At 38.4% G+C, this 20,365-nt stretch overlaps 1 protein-coding gene across 1 annotated transcript in view; it reads left to right on the top strand.

Moving 5' to 3' along the window:
- Positions 1–20,365, top strand: part of LOC149002386 (mitochondrial Rho GTPase 1-like) — a 50,998-nt gene that overhangs the window by 3,492 nt on the left and 27,141 nt on the right. Inside the window, exons 7-9 of the mRNA XM_089137266.1 lie at positions 4,972–5,040; positions 18,334–18,389; positions 19,190–19,271. Coding sequence (XP_088993392.1) covers positions 4,972–5,040; positions 18,334–18,389; positions 19,190–19,271 — 207 coding nt within the window. The remainder of the gene's footprint in view (positions 1–4,971; positions 5,041–18,333; positions 18,390–19,189; positions 19,272–20,365) is intronic.

The raw sequence follows: 20,365 nt of genomic DNA, 5'->3' as shown, positions 1-20,365 counted from the left end.
AGTTAAAACCCTATCTTTCCCCAATCCTATCCCATCTTGTTAAGACCCTAAACTACCCAGTTGCCCCCATAACCTATTCTACTAAATTTCCTTCCCCTGGGTTCCCATAGCCAAGTGAATTTCCGATGAATGTCTGTTTGATAGCTGGTTCACAAAGAGGTGGTGAACACAAATTTTAGGGTCTGATATCAACTCTCAACACCCTAGAACTTGGGTTACATCATCTTGGTTTTGAAGATACCTAGACATATTTTGGTGATGACTGAATGTACATTCTTTGAGAAGTGATCATAGCAAAATTAAGGCTTTGTGAGAAGCTGAGATATTTCAATGGTTTCAACAGGTTTTGACCGAGAATATTAGATCACTACTCGTACCTCTATAATTATTGGTTGAAAGGCACCACAGGTCCACAAATCTCAAACACGGCTCTCCACCTCCCACCCTCCCTCACCCTCAAAGTAAAAGAAAAAGAAAACTTGGTCTCTGTGTTTGTGTGTGTATATAGGCTGATTCCAAGTTTATTGGATATTGGGTTCTTGTTTTATTTGTTTATTGGGTCCATGCAGCCAAGGACATTTTTTTTTCTTGACTTCCCTTCTAGGAGTTTAATGGGGTTATTGATGAATCATCTTTTAGGGTAGTTGGAGATTTGTTATTTTTGTTATAGAAGGGACTGTTCAATAGATCCTACCTCTTCCATGTTCTTAAACACATACGCATGCTTTCTGATGATATTATTTTAAGCTGATTTCCCTAAAATTTAGGGTTCTCCCAAAATCTTCCAGCAAAGTAATTGTCAAATCTAGGTGGAAGGTTAATATTGTCAAAGTAGGATGGGATCTAAACGCGGAGGTTATGGGTAAGGTATGGGTTTAGCAAAATTACATAGGATGGGATAATTTGGGAAAGGGGACAAATTTAGGGATTGATCAATATGGGTTGGATCTTGAGAAATCTTCCTTGGATCTTTTCATTTCTCTTCTCTTTTCTTTCTGTTTCCTAGCTGTTGCAAGTCAGAGAGGGGAGGGAAAAGTGTCACGACCCCAGTTTTCACATGCTTGGTGAGGCCCACATTATGGACATTTAACTAGGGCACGTGATAGTTCCTTCCTTTATCAACCTGTTTATAACTACCAAAACAAAATGCTAAACTAAACATTCTCAAAAACAAACAAACAACTTGTTTGACAGTTTGACTCATCAACATATGCACACAGTCTAAAGGTCCTGTTATATTTACATTTGACCTTTCAACAGTGTCTAGTTCAGTACATATAGTCTCAAAGAAATATATACATTCACTGTCCAGTTAAACCAACATCAGTTGCAACAAAAAGAAAGGAAAAGAAAAGAAAAGTTTTCCATCTTCTACTTTTAAAATGCACTATCAAGTGGCAGCACCCTTGCCCTTGTCATATATTTGTGAATCTATCAACATTTAAAATAGTGAGCTTTGTGGCCCAGTAAGCAATATAAACAACCATGTAAGTAAGTCAGGCAATTCATCATGCATCAATTATCACATCAAAGTCATATAACATTATGCATTTCAATTTTCCTTTCTATTTATTTTCATTTCTGTTATCTGACATTATAGTCTTGAGCTTAGGCATATCCAGAGGATATACATTTCTCTTCACCACCGAAGTGGCTTCTATCTCTTCACCACCGAAGTGGCTTCTATCTCTTCACCACCGAAGTGGCTTCGTCTCTTCACCACCGAAGTGGCTTCTATCTCTTCACCACCAAAGTGGCTTCTGTCCCTTCACCACCGAAGTGGCTTCTATCTCTTCATCACCGAAGTGGCTTCTAGGCACAAGGCCTTGTACACCTCGTGATTTGCCATCGGCACAGACTCATTCTTTTCACTTTTCAGTCTTGCTTCATGCCCTCCCATTTGGGTACATTAAGCACCAGGACTTACAGAAACCATTACATTTTCATTTCTTTTTTTTTTTTCTTTTACTCTTTTCATATTCAATTCATCATTGAGCTCTGTCTATCTCAATGTATCTTTTTCATTTCAATCATCATTCAGTCTCATCTGAACACAGTTCATGCAATTCAATCATTTAAATATGAGAGCATGATAATTTTACATTTAACAAGCATGAACATCATTTCAAATTCATGATTAACAGTTCAAGAATACTATCAACATTCTAATTCAAGCAGTTCAATCAAGTCATTAAACTGTCATCCAATCCCATGCATTTTGTTCAATACACAAAGACATATATCATGCACTTTCCATAAATTGCATCAACAAATAAACAAAATAGATTTCATATTATCATGTAAATGCTACATGTCTACTAAAGGGAATCACTCACTTAACATACATAGGTTGGTCAATATCACTTACCTGTCTCTATTCCATGTGTGTTTTTGACCCTAGTTCTGTTAAACTCCGCTCTCCCTCTTGTACCTCGAGTAATTACTGGCTATTTCGAATATGCGGGAACCAACGGGAGTTTTTCCCCTTTTATTTTTATTTTCTCCTTCCTACTTTCTCTCTCCTCCCCACGGTCTTCCTCTCTCTCCTCTCTCTCCACTTCTTCTCCACTCCTTCTCTCTCCTCTTCTCTTCTCCCCACTCCTCTCTCCTTTCTTCTACTCTTCTTCTCTCTCTTCCTTTTATTCTGAAAACACATGGGTATTGTCTTTCTCTTTCTTTTCTCTTTTTCAATTCTCTCTCCTCAAGGCCTTTAATGGCTGCCCTTTACCTTCTCTATTTCTCTCTAATTTTGAATTCTTCACTTCACTTCCACTCCTTCTCTCTCCTCTTGCTCACTTCTCTTTCTCTCCTCTTGCACGTTCTGTCTCTTCTCTCTCTTATGCTCTTCTTCTCTTCTCTCTCTCCTCCTCTCCTCTTTAATTGCTTTGTACTTCTCTTTCTCTTATTCTGTCCTTTCTTTATCTTCTCTATCCTCCTTAAAGTAACTTCTAACTGTTTCTGCAATCTGAAACCTTTCTTCTCTCTCCTTTCATCTTATGTCCCACGCACAAAGTAATAAGAAAAAAAACGTTTTTCATCTTAAATTTTACTTTTCACACCTCCCTTCTCATTTCCTAAAAATCTACCATGTCAGGTGAGAGAGAGTGGGAGGTGTCATTCCCTCCTCTCTCTCTCCTCTTTAATCGGTTAAGGATATATATATAATAATATCTCATACATATATATATATATATAAAATTACCTAATGGGATTTTTTATGGGTTCATGGGCCCGCTCTATTACTTACACAGGGCCCACTTTGAGGTGTGAATATACATACCTCTGGGTTCAGAAATTTACGCTGATCATTTCCTCGTTTTCAGTTCAGTCTAATTTCATTGTTGTCGGACCCACAAGTGATGTCTGACCTCGACCAAATGTCAATTGGATCTAGCCTCATTTAAGCTGTCCTTTAACTATACTCAGATCATTTGATTAAATCATCAAACCAACCATTGGATCCTTTTTTTTTTTTTTTTTTTTTTGGTTGCCACCCCGGTTAGGGGTTCGACCCGCGTCGCACACCTAGCTCTGGTGGGTGAGTCTCCCAGTGGGGATTTTTTGCATCCACAAGGATTCGATACCGGAACCTTGCTTAAGCGGACCAAGCTGCTTACCACTTGGACCAACCCCCGTTGGTTAACCATCGGATCCTTTAATAATCTTAAAGAGTAATACATTCACACATAATAATAAAATAATAATATAAAAAGATGTGGGGCATCACAAAAAGAGAATCCGAGAGAGATGGGAGTCATGTGGGGTTTGCAGCAAGTTTTGCGGAGGGTGGGGGAAGGGCTGTGGATGGTTGCAGGGGGTAGAGGAAGGGATAGAGGAGTCGCAGGGGCTGGGGATGCTGCTGCTGTGATGTGACGGCAGGGGGGAGGGGTCTTGGTCGTTGCGCAGAACAGGGGAGGGGAAGTGAGCTGCTGTAATTGCAGTGGAATGGGAGGGGTAGGGTGCAATGGTAGGGGAGGAGTTTCCTAGGTCTTGCGATGGGAGGGAAGTAAAGGGGAGGGGCTGTGATGGAGGTAGAAGAGAGGGAGGGGGTGGGATTCTTGAATTTGTAATGCTGCTGGAGATTGAAGAAGGTTGCTGCGCTTGAAATTTTAAGAGCTGTAAAATTGCTGTGGCCCTCCCAGAAAGAACCACGACACAATTTCTCGTAAAGGCTCAAGCAGACTCTTAACAATACAAAGAAAGAATAGGTTATTTATAGCCTACTAAAAGACCGTAACTCTTAAGTGGGATGTCTTTACAGATTAGGACCTCACCACATTAATCGATCTCAACCGACCAAACATTATAAGTTCTAAGGGACTCTAATAGACACATGCTGAAATAAAATCCTAATTAACTAGAACTCTAGTTGACACACATGCTAATTAAAAGACTAAGGCTCACATGCTGGTAATAAGACTTAAAAAAAAAAAACACATGCCAAAATTAGGAGGAAATAAGGACAAAATTGCTCCCTAAGGTTCGGCCAGCCTTTGGAGGCTTCCCCCTAGGGTGTGGTTGGTGGACCCCACTTAGGGTTTCGACATAGGGGAAAATTCTGGTTCACATCATCTAGACTACTGTAAATGTGGAAAAGTTCATGAAATCCTAGCTTTTTCATGCCCACAGACGAAAATGCATTCTGGTGATATTGTTTTTGATAGTGATTTCTGTATGTATGTAAATAGACACACTGACTACCTTTTACACATTCTTATGTTATACTTGTACTAGTAAGTCCTTTCATTGCCAGCCGGGGAGAAGAGTTTCTCTGAGGTCTACATAAAACTTCTCCATCTTGTTTCACTGTATACATGTACTCTACCTTTTTTATGGTAGAATGATCAACTATTGGTGTCTGACATCCTCTTAAAATTGTGGGAAATAAGCCTCTTTACTTTTGAAAACTTGAATGAGGTATAAAGCTTCTGCTGTTAGTTTGAAATACTTATTATGAACTTCTTGTTGTAGAGTGTGGAACTGACAAATGAAGCTGTGGAGTTCCTAAAGGGAATCTTCTGCTTATTCGACATTGATGGTGTACGGATTATTCTCTTCCCTGTTCTTTTTTTCTATAATACCATGTTTTATTTCATTTTGCTATCATATTGTGGTATCTCTTGTAGTTCACGTGGATGCTGGTTATGATAGATTGATTCATTTGCACACCAATGTAGTAGTGTTAAAAGCATTTCCATGGTTTGATTAATTGTTCTTCAGTTTCATGTTTTGGATGCATTGGCTACTCTGAAATATATATAATCTAGTATAAATAATCACCCATTTGTTTTATTCTTCACCAACAACATGACCTCCTGGCCCCCCTTTTGGCTTGGGGCTTGTTTCTAAGCTGATTCTTTTAAATTTCATATTTATACCTGATGAACTTTAAGTTTCATATTTATATCTGATGAACTTTAACATCTTTAAAGGAATTAAATTGCATACCTGGGCTGATGCAGATCCAGCCCCAAATTATGTTCTGTTTTCTGGGCCCATGGCTGGGTCATACAGGTATAGGGCCTCCATTGGATTGGAATTCCTTTGTAACCGACAACTTAATGGACCTAAAACATGGGTACATGGGTTGAATATGAAAATTTCCCGTACTTAGTTATTTTAGGTTTTATTTGAAGTTTTTATTTTAGATTAGTTGGACCAGCATGTTTGTTCTTTTTTTATTTTTATTTTTATAAATTATGGGTCCTACATAAGTTTGGTTTTAGGGTTTTCATTTACAATTATGTGATTTATGGTAAGTCTTATGTTAGCATGGGATAATTAGTATTTCAGTTTTAGTTGTGTTTGGAAACTGTTAGTTAGATTTTCGGGGTTGGTTAGAGTCTTATTAGGACTTTTCATTCCTTACGTAAGATGTCTTTTCTTTTTGTTATTTCAAGCCCTCTAGGATTTTCTTGTATGGTGGCTGTACACAGCTGCTATTTATTATTCACAATGTGGAAGAATAAAGACAGATTAGAATTAGAATTGAGTAAAATTTTTTGAAATATGAGCTGTAGGAGCTACAACATATTTTGCTCTCTGGGAGTCATAACAGTGGGAGTTAGGACATCATTAAAGCATCAGGCTGGGACCTGACCTATCCATTGTTGGCCAAGCAAGGCTTCAAAGGGGAGTCTCACGCAGGCAACAATACCTTGGTCTGTGACCTATCCTTCCCACCCTTCTATTTTAACCTTTTATTTTCAGATTTTAAACCAAAATTCCTCTATTAAACCTTATCTAACCAGAAAACTTGCAACAGCATTTTTTTATATTCTCAAACCTGACCAGTTTACTGTCTGCTTTAGGGGAACACACTCTCCATAATATTTCCCTCCATTCCCATAATATTTCAGCCCCATCTAAACCCTAGAAGGGGATTGGCCTTAGGTCCCTAGATTCCCTCAACTAACCCCTATTTTTTAGGAGCTTTCATTGAGGCTAAAGTTCGAGTCAGTCCTTACACTACCCACAATAGCCTACCCTACAGCCGCATCTCAAATAGACCGTCCTAGCCCCTCCAAATAAGGCTTACAGTACTGTTTGGAAGCAATCAGATTTGTTTCTGTTTTGAGAGGATCCTAGTGTATTGCTTCCTTGCTTGGACATCCAATCAAGGCTGCATCAGGTTTTATCAGAGTGAGGATGAACCAACTAGGGTCGAATACTACAGACGTCAAGTATATTTCTCAAGTTTATTGACATAGGTACAGAGACATAAGGGAATGGCATGGACCTTCAGAGGTGTATGAATTCAAGAAATTTGATGGTGTCAATAATGCCCAGATATTTTATGAATGGTTATATACTTATATGATTTAAACATTTCTTTTGATTGGCATGAGTTGCCTGAGCGTAGCAAGATGTGACTTGCATAGGGGTTTATACTTGTTAACGATGATCAATGCAAAAAGGAACATGGAATACGGAGGCAGTAAACCTATTACTTCGGTGGAGATGATTGTGAACTTTTAGTAAAATTTCTTTCCCTTGAGAATATAGAGCTTCGCAACAACATCAATAAATTCATCTCAGTGACATTACAATCATAGACCCGTCAAAGCTGAAGACACTGTGAGGCCTATATCACTGAGATATAGTCAGGCATCCAAAATTTCAGAATATAAGTCTCATTTAATGTGGCACCTTCAAAGGAAGAATACCTTCTATCTGGAGTCGATAACATTTGCCTTATTGGGGATCAATATTGGGTTCATTCTTAGATCTAAATACCTCTGAGGAATCAGAATGTCAGCAACAACAACAATCAAGTGATGCTAGCTTGGGGAAGCTTGCTGGAAAGATGGACACAAATTTTGCATGCCTAGAAAGCCTCATAGAGAATGCAGCTCAAGGGATCAAGGTAAACTGTGATCAGGGAAAGAAAAAATTTATAAAGCTTGAAAATTAGAGGTTCCATAGGTAGAAGGAATCACTATAGGGGCCTAGTTAGGCAGTGCTAAAACAATAGAAGACAAAAGGTTGCTGCCCATGAAGTTTGAAGCAACACTGAAGTGTTGCCCAATCCAGCCCCCACTTCATGTGACACTCATTGTATCCTTGAATCCTTTATCTCGAGGAGCTTTTTGAAGGAACCAAAGGAGGGAAGTTGACACAGAGGAAGATAAGGAAGTAATTGAGTTCCCTCAAGCCTTCAAAGTTGAAGATGTTGTTCCGGAAGAAATAGAGTGTGTGTGCCACAAAATTTTCAAAGACAAGGAAGACAGGGCTGCAAATGGTACTTAGAGATTCATGAAGACATGACCAAGGCAGTAGTACCAACTGAGGTTATGATTAAAGAAGATCCATGAGCAATGCTGCTGATTTTGAATGTAATCAGATTTACTTTTTCAGGCCCCGTGGTTCTTTGCAGAGAAAGGCTGCAAGACTGCAAGATTTTATTCCTAGCGTTCATACACCACTAGAGTTTGCCCAAGAAATGTTCAAGGCTGCAGAACACATGTTACTCCCTCTATATCAGTACAAATTAGCAGACTGACTTTTTCCACATGGGGAGAGTTGATGCAGATCCAGCCCCAAATTAGGTTCTTTTTCCTAGGGTTAGGCCTAGGATTGGGTCATATGTGTATTGGGCCTCCATTGGATGGGTTTCCTTTGTAATTGATTGGGCCCCAGGATCTTGCCATGTGGAGGAAAGAGAGAGGGTTAGGGTTGATTAAGGGGTTATAAATAGGGGTAAGATGTGAGAAGAGGTTATAGATTATTTTATACATATTTTTGGGCAGCCATAGGCTGAGGGAGGTGTTGGGGGTGACTTGCACCATTAAAACCAGCTCTATATTGTGAATTCCCTCTATTTTTCTGTTGATTCCATGGTTAATTGAAGTTTCTTATCAAATTGGTATTAGAGCAGTTCCGATCCACGGGAAGAAATATGGAGACTGAATTATCCCTATTTTCTGGTGATGGAAGTGCACGGAAATGGTTGATAGAGGTACTATTCTTCTGTTGGGCAAATCAGATTGGGTACAAGCAACAACTCAGTCTGGTTCTCTAGCACTTGGATCGAGAAGCCTTGAAGTGGCCAGTGTTCGATTGGACACACTTCAAAGCAGCTCTGCAACATGATTTTGGTGAAGGGTAGATGGGATTCGAACTCGGTTGTGAAAACCCATCGTGTCGGAGTTGATGCTAAGGGACGCGAGGATGAATCAAAAAGTTACGTTGAGAATTGTAAAGAGATGAAGCTTGGCAGAGTAAGATGGAGACTTCCAGCAGTGGCTAAGAATGTTCCTTGCGAACATGCGGAAGAAAGCAGAAGGGAGAGTCAATCGTTCGAACCATTTTCCCTGAGTTTGAGATCGATCCTTACACTGTTTCTGCTAGAGAAGGGGCTTTGGTTACTCGAAACTCAGTTTGGCATCAAGCTTTGTTCTTGGGCTAGGGAAGAGGCATCTTCGATTAAGAGGGTAGATAGGCTGGGTGGCTCGAGCTCCGGCGAAACCCCCGTGGGTGTGGTCAGAGGCAGCAGTAGAAGCGGCATTCGTTGCAAATCCAACAATGGCTTAGGCCTTGGGCCACATGGGTGCGATCTCAGGGTAAGATCCTAATTTAGTTTCCAATGGAGGAAGATCTTGAAGATTCATTTGCTTGATTAGAATTAATGGCAAGATTTAAGGAATATTTTTTTGGATTAAAGGCAACTCAAGAGAGAGAGGGAGGATCATTGTCAGCCGCAGCATTTGAAGAGAAACCTAAGGTTTCTATCATGAGTCTCATTTGGGAAGAGACGTTCCAAGGAGAGTACCTGGTTGAGTCGGTGAGTCAGGTCCAAGAGTGGTTCAGGTCTATTAGACCCATGGGCCTTTTGGATATTTGTGTTTGTATAATAAACCAATGGAATGGGCCTTGAGAAGCCCAAGATCCAGCTATCCAAAATTCCAAATGCCAGAGTTCTTGGGCTATGGACTAGAGGATGAAAAGGAAGAACAAGGGCCCATTAAGGGGCATTACTTAGGGCCCCAGCCAAACATGTGGGCTAGGAAATACCCAGCCAACCTAGAGAACGTTCAGTCCATTTCTAAAACACTATGATCACGGGCAATTGTGGAACGTCACTGTTCCGCTTTCTTCTACCTTCAATTCACAATCTGAGAAGCGGCTACTTGCAGCCACGAATGGGGTGGAAGGAAGTCGACAGGGAAACCCCAACAATTGCCGCTGTTTCTCCTATTACTTGCGTAATTTGATGCTGGTGGGAAAAGTGCCGGTTCTCTGGCATAGCAACAGTGGGATTTAGGCAGAGGAGACCTTGGTCCTTCGAAAGAATTCTTGATTCAAAGGTTTGACTCTAGTGACAAATGTGAAAAATAGGCCGGAGGACACTAGATTTTGGTGCTTTTTCATCGATCCAGAGCCGGAAATTCTTCTTGATTTGCTGGAGAGCTGGGACGAGGTTGTTAGGCTATTGCGGTCGTAGATCTGCTGCCCACTGCAGCTGCCATGGATTCGCTAAACGGCAAAGAGCTTCATTTTATTGGGGTAATGCACAATTAGATGCTCACAGCTGTGACTGCGATAAGTGAATATGGAAATGAACATTGTGAAGGCAGTTTTGGGCGTCTGTTGCATATTTTGGAGATGGGTCTGTTGTTGGGTCTCTGTGTATGTTGCTGAAATGGCATGGTTGTGTGGCAAACATGTGAAGACCAAGCTTCAAATTTTCCTTCACTATGAGGACAAGGTGAATTTCAAGGGGTTGGTAGTGATAGGGCCCCAGGATTGTGCCACGTGGAGAAAAGAGAGAGGTTAGGGTTGATTAAGGGGTTATAAATAGGGGTAAGATGTGAGAAGAGTTTATGGATTATTTTATGTGTGGGTTTGGGCAGCCATAGGAGCCATAGGCTGAGGGCACCGTGAGGTGTCGGAGGGTGATTGGCACCATGAAAACCAGCTTTATCTTTTGAATTCCCTCCGTTTTGCTGTTGAATTCCATAGTGAATTGAAGGTTCTTATCAGTAATTGACCAACTTGATGGACCTATAACATGAGTACATGGGGTTGAGTACAAAATTTTCCCATACTTGGTTACTTTGGGCGTGTTTGATAACGTTCTTAAAAAACGTTTTTGGCGTTCTTCTGTTCTTTGGGAACGGAAGAATGGGTTAGAGGCGTTTGATAAAACGGTTCGTTCTTCTGTTCTTTAAGAACGGACCAGTCAGAAAAGTGTTCTAAAGAACACTTTTTGCAGAACATAAAAAAGATGTTTTTACCAAAGAACAGAAATGGAAGTGATAAAATTGGTTCAAATTGAAGCCTTAGAACAAGTTTATCAAACACCAACTTATTTTTTAACCCAAAAAAAAAAAAAAAAAAAACTAACATATTCTACTAGTGTTTTAAAAATATTTTCAGAACAGATTTATCAAATGCCCAATTTCAAGCAAAGAACAGTCTTTTAGCACAGAAACATTAAAAGACGGTTTTGCATAAGAATTGGTTTCTCAGAACAGAAACGTTACCAAACGCATACTTTAGGTCTTACTTCTGAGTTTTTTGTTTTAAGTTGGTCAGACCAGTCCAATTTGTTTTTGATTATGGGTCCAGTTTTAGTTAGGAACTTTGGATATTCGGGTCTTCTCATTTACCATTACGTAATAAGGCTTATATTAGCATGGGATAATTAGTAATTCAGTTTTCATTAAGTGTGGAAACTACTACCTAGATTTAAGGGGTTTGCCTATCTTATTGGTACTTCTCATTCCCTACATAAGAAGTTGTTTTCTTCTGTTATCTCAGTCATCTAGGACTCTATTGTATAGCTGTACTCGCCCACTATTTTAATCCCATGTGGAAGACTAAAGATTATAATATAGTAATTTTTTTTGAATTATGAGCTGTTTAAGCTGCAGCATGTTTTCCTCTCTGGAAGGGTCATAACAGTGGAAGTGGGACTCTATTAAAGCATCAGGCCTGGGACCTTCGAAGCTGCTGGGTGGCCATTCGTTGTTGGCGGGCAACAATACCTAGGTCTTGGGCCTATTCTTCACCTCTTCTATTTTTACTTCTATTTTCAGATTTGAATTGGCATCCTCCATTAAGCGTTGTCAAACCAGGAAGCCTGCAACTGCATATTTCATGCACTAGACCTGACCAATTTATGGTCTCCCTTAGGGGAATACAATCTCTATATATTTCCTCCATTCCAATAACATTTTTGCCCCATCCAAACCCTTATAAGGCCATTGACCTTAAATCCCTATATTCCCTCAACTAATCTCTATTTTTCAGTTCATAGGGGTTGAAATTCAACTTGATCTTTGATGTAACCAGCCCTAGACAGCCTGCAAAGGACAAAGCCCATCTGAGAGCGAGCAATAGACAACCCAGGGTGGCCTGAACCAGACCAGGGGTAGAATGGTCATTTTCTACCCCCAGATGGAGTCATAGTTATTTAGTCAAAGTCCACTTTTATTTTGGGTAATTAATTCTGTTTTTATTCGTAATTTTGGAGTTCTAGTTTTTGAGTTAATTTTGGTATTTGAATGTTGGTATGAATTGTTAGTTGGTTTGGATGGTGTTCCCTAATTTTAGAAACCTTATCTTAATAGTAGTTTTTTGTGCTATTTTAGTTAGTATTTGGATCCCAATGGGTAGGGATTCCTTATTGAGTCTAGTATGTTATTGGGAGGCTATAAACAGCCTAAGAATTCAATGTAAGAGTCAGTTTTGTTGATTGAATAAAGTTTATTTGAGAATTGGCTTCGGTAAAGTTGTGCGATCCCCCTTGGGTACCCTGTGGCTGGTTAGTGTGCTTTACTTCTTGAAGCTCTGGATGTGGTTCAGTTTAAGGTGGCTATCAGTAACAAATGCTGGCAAGACTACATTTACACAACGCCTACTATCAACATCACTTGAGCATTGGACTTCCTGCTGTTCATTAATGTATGAAGATGGTGTGTCTTTTCCAATCCTCTCTGCCAGATTCAGCAAGACAGATCCTTGAGACCACGCGTACTTCATATATAGGTTCATCAAAATCATAATCCTAGTTTTAACTCTCAAACATTGGTAGCCCATATGCCATCCAACTGTGGCTCAACATAGTAAAGCACTTATGGGCAAGGTGCGAAATTTTGCCGAAATTTTTGAATCTTTTATTCAGATTTCAACCTTAAGTTTTGGTGGATTTTGGGATCATTCTGGCTTGGTTTTCAGTGTTTAGCATAATTTGAGGCCAATAAACACACTAGGATTTTTTTTTTTTTGTCTAAAACTTTACCCAAAGTGGTGTTCTTGATAGGTGCATGTCTGCCTGTATACGGGCAAAATTAGAAGTATTGAACATGGACTTTAACCAATGTAAATATGGATATGATGCAAGAAAACATTAAGAGTTTCATTAATCTGCCAAAACAAAAAAGACAACTAAAATTCAATATATAAGTAGTCAAGTACAGGTGTAAGTTAATAGTCAGTAGTACACTGTTAAAACAGTATAAGTGTGTAACATAATAGTAATGATGTAAAAATTACAAATTTACAATGCACATCACACCTATGAATAACCTAGTAATAATTGTTGTGCTGCGGTGGCTCCATCGTCTCAACCTTGTAGGCTTGCCCCTGCGAACGATGGACATACTCAGCCTACGTCATCGGACCCATATAGGTAGGTTTATAATCATCCTCATAAAACAACCCATTTTAAAGGAAGTGTCATAAGGGTAAAGATTGCTTTGAAATTTCAGTGAGATTTTGAAAAATTTGCCGAGATTTCGACGATTTTTTACACTTTCCGATTTCGACAAGAGTTTTGCGAAATGGCGAAATTTTGCCTCATTTCACTGAAAAGTAGTACTATGCTTCTGGGTTGGATTCAATGGCTGCAATGATTGAGTTTGCCGTGCTGGCAAGCCTTATTGGACAACAGAGTGGAGCTTGTTTCAGCCATAGCTTTTATACCAAATAATGCAAGAGTCAACGTTGAACTGGATAAATATATGGAAGAAGAACATGGAAGTATAAGAAGAAGAAAGGGATATTGAGGAAGGATAGATAGAAGAAAGGGGTTGGGGTTGGGGATGGGCTATCTCAGCTCTGGGTCTCTCACCTACAGCTATCTCAGCTGCTGAACATGGATTTTGCTCCATAATTGAGGCTACTAGGCCACATATCAATTTCTCCACCAGTCTCCTCCTATAGTGCAATTTAATGGCATATTTATAGCTTGGCTAAAGCTTTGCAATGAAAATAAATTTATGCTTCTATGGTACAATTTAAGTTTATGATTATCTAGCCTATAAACATAAATAGAAGTATTTGGTATGATTTATGACCCCTGTCATTAATTAAAATGATTCGATTTAAATAAAATTCATAAATAGATCAAGGGTTGTTTATGATTTATCACCATTATTGTCAAGTCTCCTCCTATAGTGCAATGAAATGGCATATTTATAGCTTGGCTAAAGCTTTACAATGAAAATAAATTTATGCTTTCTATGATACAATTTAAGTTTATGATTATGTAGCCTATAAACATAAATAGATGTATTTGGTATGATTTATGACCCCCTGTTAGTAATTAAAATGACTCGATTTAAATGAAATTTATAAATAGATCAAGCGGTGTTTATGATTTATCACCATTATTGTTAATTTTATTTATACGGGTATTAATTAATGAACATGTGCAAATTACTGCTTAAGTAGGTGTAAAAAGTTACCAAAAGTACACATTGCTCTAGTCTCCACTTTGACAATATTTTAGGGATATCACAACTTGCCCAAACCAATAAAAGTGAGCCAAAAAAAGGGAAAAAACAAAACTAAAGCCAATACATATTTTACAAGGTAAACCAAAACGCCAAAACCAAAATGATAATACATAATATATTATTCTCCCAACGGTACCATAACTATTTTTTTTTTATATAATACATTATGTCTAGTTGTAACCAAACTAAAACTGTTTATCGCTCAATCTATTATCATAGTTGATTTTTCATAAATAGTTCATAAACATGAATATAAAATATGCCAAAGAGAGCCTTTGTGGACTGAAGATAGAAACTAATATCCTAGTAACTAGTGACAATAGGATCTTATGGAAATACAAATTAATCAAAATAAAAACCATTAGGCTTTATAGTTCAGTTAGATGCATAAACAACTGATATAGAAATTAAATTAATGTCCTGAATCTCCCAAGAATAAAATGTTGATGTGTTCTCACCTTGGGCTGCATCAACTCCTCTGTAAATATTCCAAATATGCCAAAGAGTGGACCGTGACACTGTTCACGTGAACACTGATCTGAACGGTATTTTGGCTTCCTCTCTCCATTTTGTCCTATTTCAACAGTCCAGGTTGATTGGTCAAAATTACAGAGAGAAGGAACCTTCTAGTTGGATCAGCTGGCTGGTTCGAGCTGGTCTCCAATGCTGGTTCGAACTGGTAATAGCTGGTTCATTCCTTGTCTGATTCAAATGTTTCCTATCTTTATGGTAATCTTTTGTCCAGCCTTGGTTCTACATCAAATACCTCTTATGCGTCTCTGTCAGCATTTTATCTATCTTTGTCACATGTTACTCTATACATAAATTTTTTTTTTTTTTTTTGGTACTGGTGCTTTTTTTAATACTGGAAATGAAACGTTGCCGGATGGATGCGAACCCAAGACCTCCCCATGGGAGTATGGGCTTTTAACCGCTTTACTAACCCACCATTGAGTCATTGACTATATACATAAATTCTTTGTCTGGGTGCTTTTTTTAAAGAATTAGTCTCGAAGAAGGAGAAGAAGGAGAAGAACACTCATAAGAAGAAGGAGGAGAGGAGAGAGAGATTGGGGGGGGGGGGAGCTGTTGAAGCTTCAGTTCATCTTCTTTATGTTCCTTCAAGTCTTTTTTTTATTGCAATACAAGGGCATGTTTATCGGTTGGCTAAAGCTTTATAGGAAATAGAAACTTAATAGATTAAAAATAGAAACTAATATCCTAGTAACTGCTGACAATAGAATCTTATAAATATAGAAAATAGTTAAAGTTAGAAACTACTAAGCTTTATATTTCAGCCACATGCATGAAAGCTACTGAAATAGAAACTGAACTAAGGTCCTAAATCTCCTAAGTATAAAATCTGATATTGGGCCCACAAATCCTCTATAGAATATTCCAAATATGCTAAATAATGGACGGTGACACTGTTCACGTGAGTATTGACGTGAAAGTATTTTGGCCTCCCCTTTTCCTTTTTTGAGGTGGCTTTCAATGTTGGTTCAAATTGGTTCCCAGTTGGTTATCCTGCATCAATTCTCCCTCTTAAAAAATTCGTGCTTGAGTTTGATGGATAAGTCAACTTCATGATCGGCAACATAGAAAAAGGATTAGATAGGTGGCTGCAGTACGGTTCGGTCACAATCACTAGGAAAAGAAATTAGGGGAAAGCAAAGGGAGGAAGGAAATATATAAGGGATAGATAGATCTCAAGGAGGAGCAGAAAACTAGGGAAGAGAGACAAGAAGATTGAATAGACCATAAGATAGAGAAGAGAGGGAAGACAAATTAGATAGAAGAAGAATTAGTAGGGAAGACAAATCATAAAAAGGAAATTAGCAAGGAAGAAAAGTCGAGAGCAAGCTCGATAGAGTGAAGAATTCAATAGACAGAGAGAGTGACCCAGTTTTGGGTTCTGATGCCAAATTGATGTGGGGCAAGAACAGAGAAGAAAGAAGGTTAAAGAAGATGGGGGAAGAAGGGGAAATCTCAGATGAAGAAGTTAAAGAAGGAGAAGAACACTCATAACAAGAAGAAAAGGAAAGAGGGGGTGGGGAGAAGGAGCTGCAAATGTCCACTGTTGAAGCTTCCACTCATCTTTCCATAAGTCTTTTTATTACAATGTAAGGGCCTATTTATAGCATGGCTAAAGGTATACAAGAAATAGAAACTTAGTAGTTAGAAACTAATATCTTAGTTACTAATGACAATAGTATTTTATAAATATAGAAACTAATTTAAAGTAGAAACTCCTGGGCTTTATATTTTAGCCACATGCATGAATAACTAATAGGAACTAAACTAAGGTCCTAAATCTCCCAAGAATGAAATTTTCATAAAATCTGATCTGGGGCCTCACAAATCCTCTGTGGAACTTTCCAAATATGCCAAATAATGGGCTGTGACACTGCTCACGTGGACAGTATTTTGGTTCCTTTTTTTGTGCTTTGAGGTGGCCTTCAATGCTGGTTCGAATTGGTTCCTGGCTCATGTGGGAGATCTCGCGAGATATCTCGTTTTTTCACATAGGCGAGACAAGATGGAGGTCAAGAGTAGAGAGTTGGGATATCTTGCTTGAGATCTCGCCATATCTCGCTATATCTCGCCACATCTCGCCTGGGATCTCGTTGGAACTCTTAGTTTTTGCCTTTTTTGGGATTTCAAGCTGAATTTTCACTTGCAATTACTCTTAACACATCTACAACATCAAAGGAAGATCAATCATTCTTTATCTGTGTTATAAACTTATGATTTAATGACTTATATAGAACTTCTAATGGTTGTATAATTTTATTATTCTATTCTTGAAAATTGAGATTGTGATACTCATATGGATGGAATTTTGATAATATTAAGGTTGCTTGATGCATTTGATACAGTTGTTTTTCATTTATATGCCTTAAAGGTTCTATATTACATGTTGTATAACGCATTCCCTAATCCTACAACATTTTGGTTTCACACTATGGGTAGACTTAGAAATCATACATAGGGTTGTTTTTTGACAAATCCAAGGCCACCAATGTGTTCAAAATGCCTTAAATAGGCCAAATACCAAGTTTCAACTCAATTGGGACCCTAAAATCCATTGAGATGGGCCACCGAGTTGTCGCCAAAAAATTGTATATCTTGACCAAGATCTTGCCGAGATGGTCGAGATCTCAGTTTTTCTAGGAGGCGAGATCTTGCTCGAGAGCGAGATCTTCTTCCATGCCTGGCTGGTTGTCTTGCATCACTACTTATTCTATATTTTTGGCATCTAACTTGGCAATGTTCTTGTTGTTCTTGGAACTCTTTGACATGGTAGGATTCTCCCAATGCAAAGATGGCAAAGAACATGATCTCCAGAACTTTTTTATTTGGACCACGTCGAATGGGATGAGTAGAAGAATATTTGATGGGAAGGAAAGAAGAAAGGTCATGCTTTGCTTAAAGACTGGACAGAATTTTGTTGAATGAGCATAGTTAACTGAGGAATGATTTCCATTACACGTCAGGTTTTTGAAATTGATGGGAGAGCCTCTTTGGAGATTTGAGATTGCCTCCATGGGTTTTAATTTTCATTTTCATTTGTATTGTATAGAAACTGCATAGTTCATTTCTTGCATTCGTTCTTTTCTTTTTAAAGGGCAATACCAGCGACCAGTGTACAAGGCTCCCACTATTCTGTGGTCTGTGGATGGTCATAATTACTCAATTATCCCCCCATTAACAGCTGGTTTGGGGTTTGGGTGAAAGGCAAAATTGTAGCTATATTAACCAAACACGCGGAATAGTATCTTTGCATCACTGGATCAGGCTGAAACTTAATTATAGATGTAATGAGCTTGAGTGTTATCTATTCTGTTTTTATGCCATAATTGGTTCACTTTGTTGCCTGAAATTGACATGCCAATGCACTATGTTTTTGAAGATTTTCATCATAACTAGAAGAAAATCATCAAATAAAAACACCTCCATAATGAAATAAACTTATAATTTAGTTGTTTGTCCATTTTAGATGTTGCATGAGGTACTGCATCCCCCCCCTTCTCCTTTTCTGATTCCCGGTTTGTAAAGTTTTTGAAGATATGTATATTGTGTCTACCAGGATGGGGCCCTACGACCTGCTGAACTTGATGATCTTTTTTCGACTGCTCCAGTAAGGTAGGTTGCTTTTACTGTTTTTATGTTGGTTGGTTATTAGCATCAGAAAGCACTATTTTTTTCTACTCTTTCAGATTATTTTTGGAACCCTTTTTCCTTTCCCCTTATAACTGATAAACTTATTGAAACTGCTTTTAGGTACTTATTATTCATGTTATTGAATAATGAGTAATATATAAAATGTTGATTACTATGTTTTTGTTGGCATGGTATTGTTAGACCTCTTTACTTACCTTTGCAAGAATTTGAGGCTTAAGGTTTGAGCCTTTTCCGTGAGGTTAGTTTAGGGGAGTGGCTTCCTTATCCTGAAGCTTCATGCTTCAAAACTGTGACTGGTACCTGCTTAGTTCCTTGCATCTGCTCATAGGTCCTCTATTTCTAAGGTGGTTTCTTATTGGCACATGGTTGAGTCTTTTTCTGTTTTTTGGTTTGGGCTGGTTCTTTTACCCTATACTTAAGATAACAAAATGCTTAGCAATTCATTCCCCCTTCTTCACCCCCAACCCCCAAAAAGAAAAATTAAAAACACAATGCTTAGCAAAGGAAATTTGGAGGAATTGGATTCTGACTTTTTCGTTGTTGATCTCTCCTCTTCCCCTTTGGAATTCTTTTGAAATTTGATGGTACTTAATTTATTTTTGGTGGTATACAACTTATATCATCCGTTCCAGAATTGCGAACTTTCTGCTAATGATGCTGTCACAGTAATATCTGGAAGTGACCTTGTTTTTCTGTATCCTTTTTTTTTTTTTTTTTTAATAAATGCTGTCTTATGTTTTATTTGACAATCTGCATGTCAGTCCTTGGGGAGAGGCTCCTTACAAAGATTCAGCTCAGAAGACAGCATTGGATGGTTTGTCACTTGATGGGTTCCTGTCTTTGGTGTGTATGTCCACTATTTCTTTCCCTTGTGTTTATGAATTAATGTTACACCCCAAATATTTCACGTAAATTTCAGTTTAAATTTGTCCTGTATCATTTTTTTTAGATTTTGTTTTTGGTGGTCTAAAATTTCTAGCTTACGACTACAGTGTGTTATCCGAACCAGATTGGGTCTCCTACATGTATCCTTGCCCTACAATCAACTCTTGCCAGGGTGATTATGCAGGCCTAAGCTACGTAGTTGTTTCCACAGACTTCTTGTAAGGTCATTTGGGTCTCCCCCTGGCTCTTTTACTCCCCTAAAGAAAGGGCAAACCCAGTGCACGAGGTCCTGCCAGTGGAGAGCATTTTAGGTCTGCTCTTGGGATTGCTCTAGCTCCATATTGGAGTATGGCATCCCTTGAACATGACCATGCCACTGCAAATTTTTGTAGCCTATCATGTATCGAATCTTCTTCAAATCAGGGTTCAAAATCTCATGAATTTTTGGCCATGTCAACCTTGGTGAGATGAATTATTGTCTGAAGCAAGTTTCAGTCAATTGACAAAATCTCGATGAAATCTTGCCAAAATTTTGGTGAAATTTTGAAAATTTCAAAGGGTTGTATAATATAAGTTGTAATTTATATTTTAAAATTATAATGGAGATTTCAGTACTTCTCAGTATTTATTCTTGCATTTTATTGAAAGTTTCAATGTTTTCTTTTAGATCCATGTTTAGATTTGTGAAAATACATGATCCAATTTTGTCCACATACATCCAGGCATGTTTGAATCAGGAAGGCGAATTTGTGTTAGGTTTTAGTAAAAAATAGCATTGTCATTGTATTTATTTGTCTTATACAGGCTGTACACACAAAATCAGACCCAAAACCACCTAATCCCACCTAAACACTTAACTGGAACATTGTACATCAGTGTTGGAAATCTTGGTTGTCTCGACCTTGTTGAGACATTGAGACGAGATGAGATTTTGAACATTGCTCCAAATCTGCTCTAATATGATTATTGCTTTCTTTACCTTTCCTAATTTTGCAGCTCGTCCTTGCTGCATTCAGTTTTTGTATATGATGCTTCTTAATTTCTCAACATTT

This window comes from Hakea prostrata, chromosome 10 (assembly GCF_041222555.1).
Source record: "Hakea prostrata isolate BN-2017 chromosome 10, UWA_Hpros_2, whole genome shotgun sequence".
In the NCBI taxonomy this organism is placed as follows: Eukaryota; Viridiplantae; Streptophyta; class Magnoliopsida; order Proteales; family Proteaceae; genus Hakea; species Hakea prostrata.
This window is presented reverse-complemented; position numbering and strand designations above follow the sequence as displayed.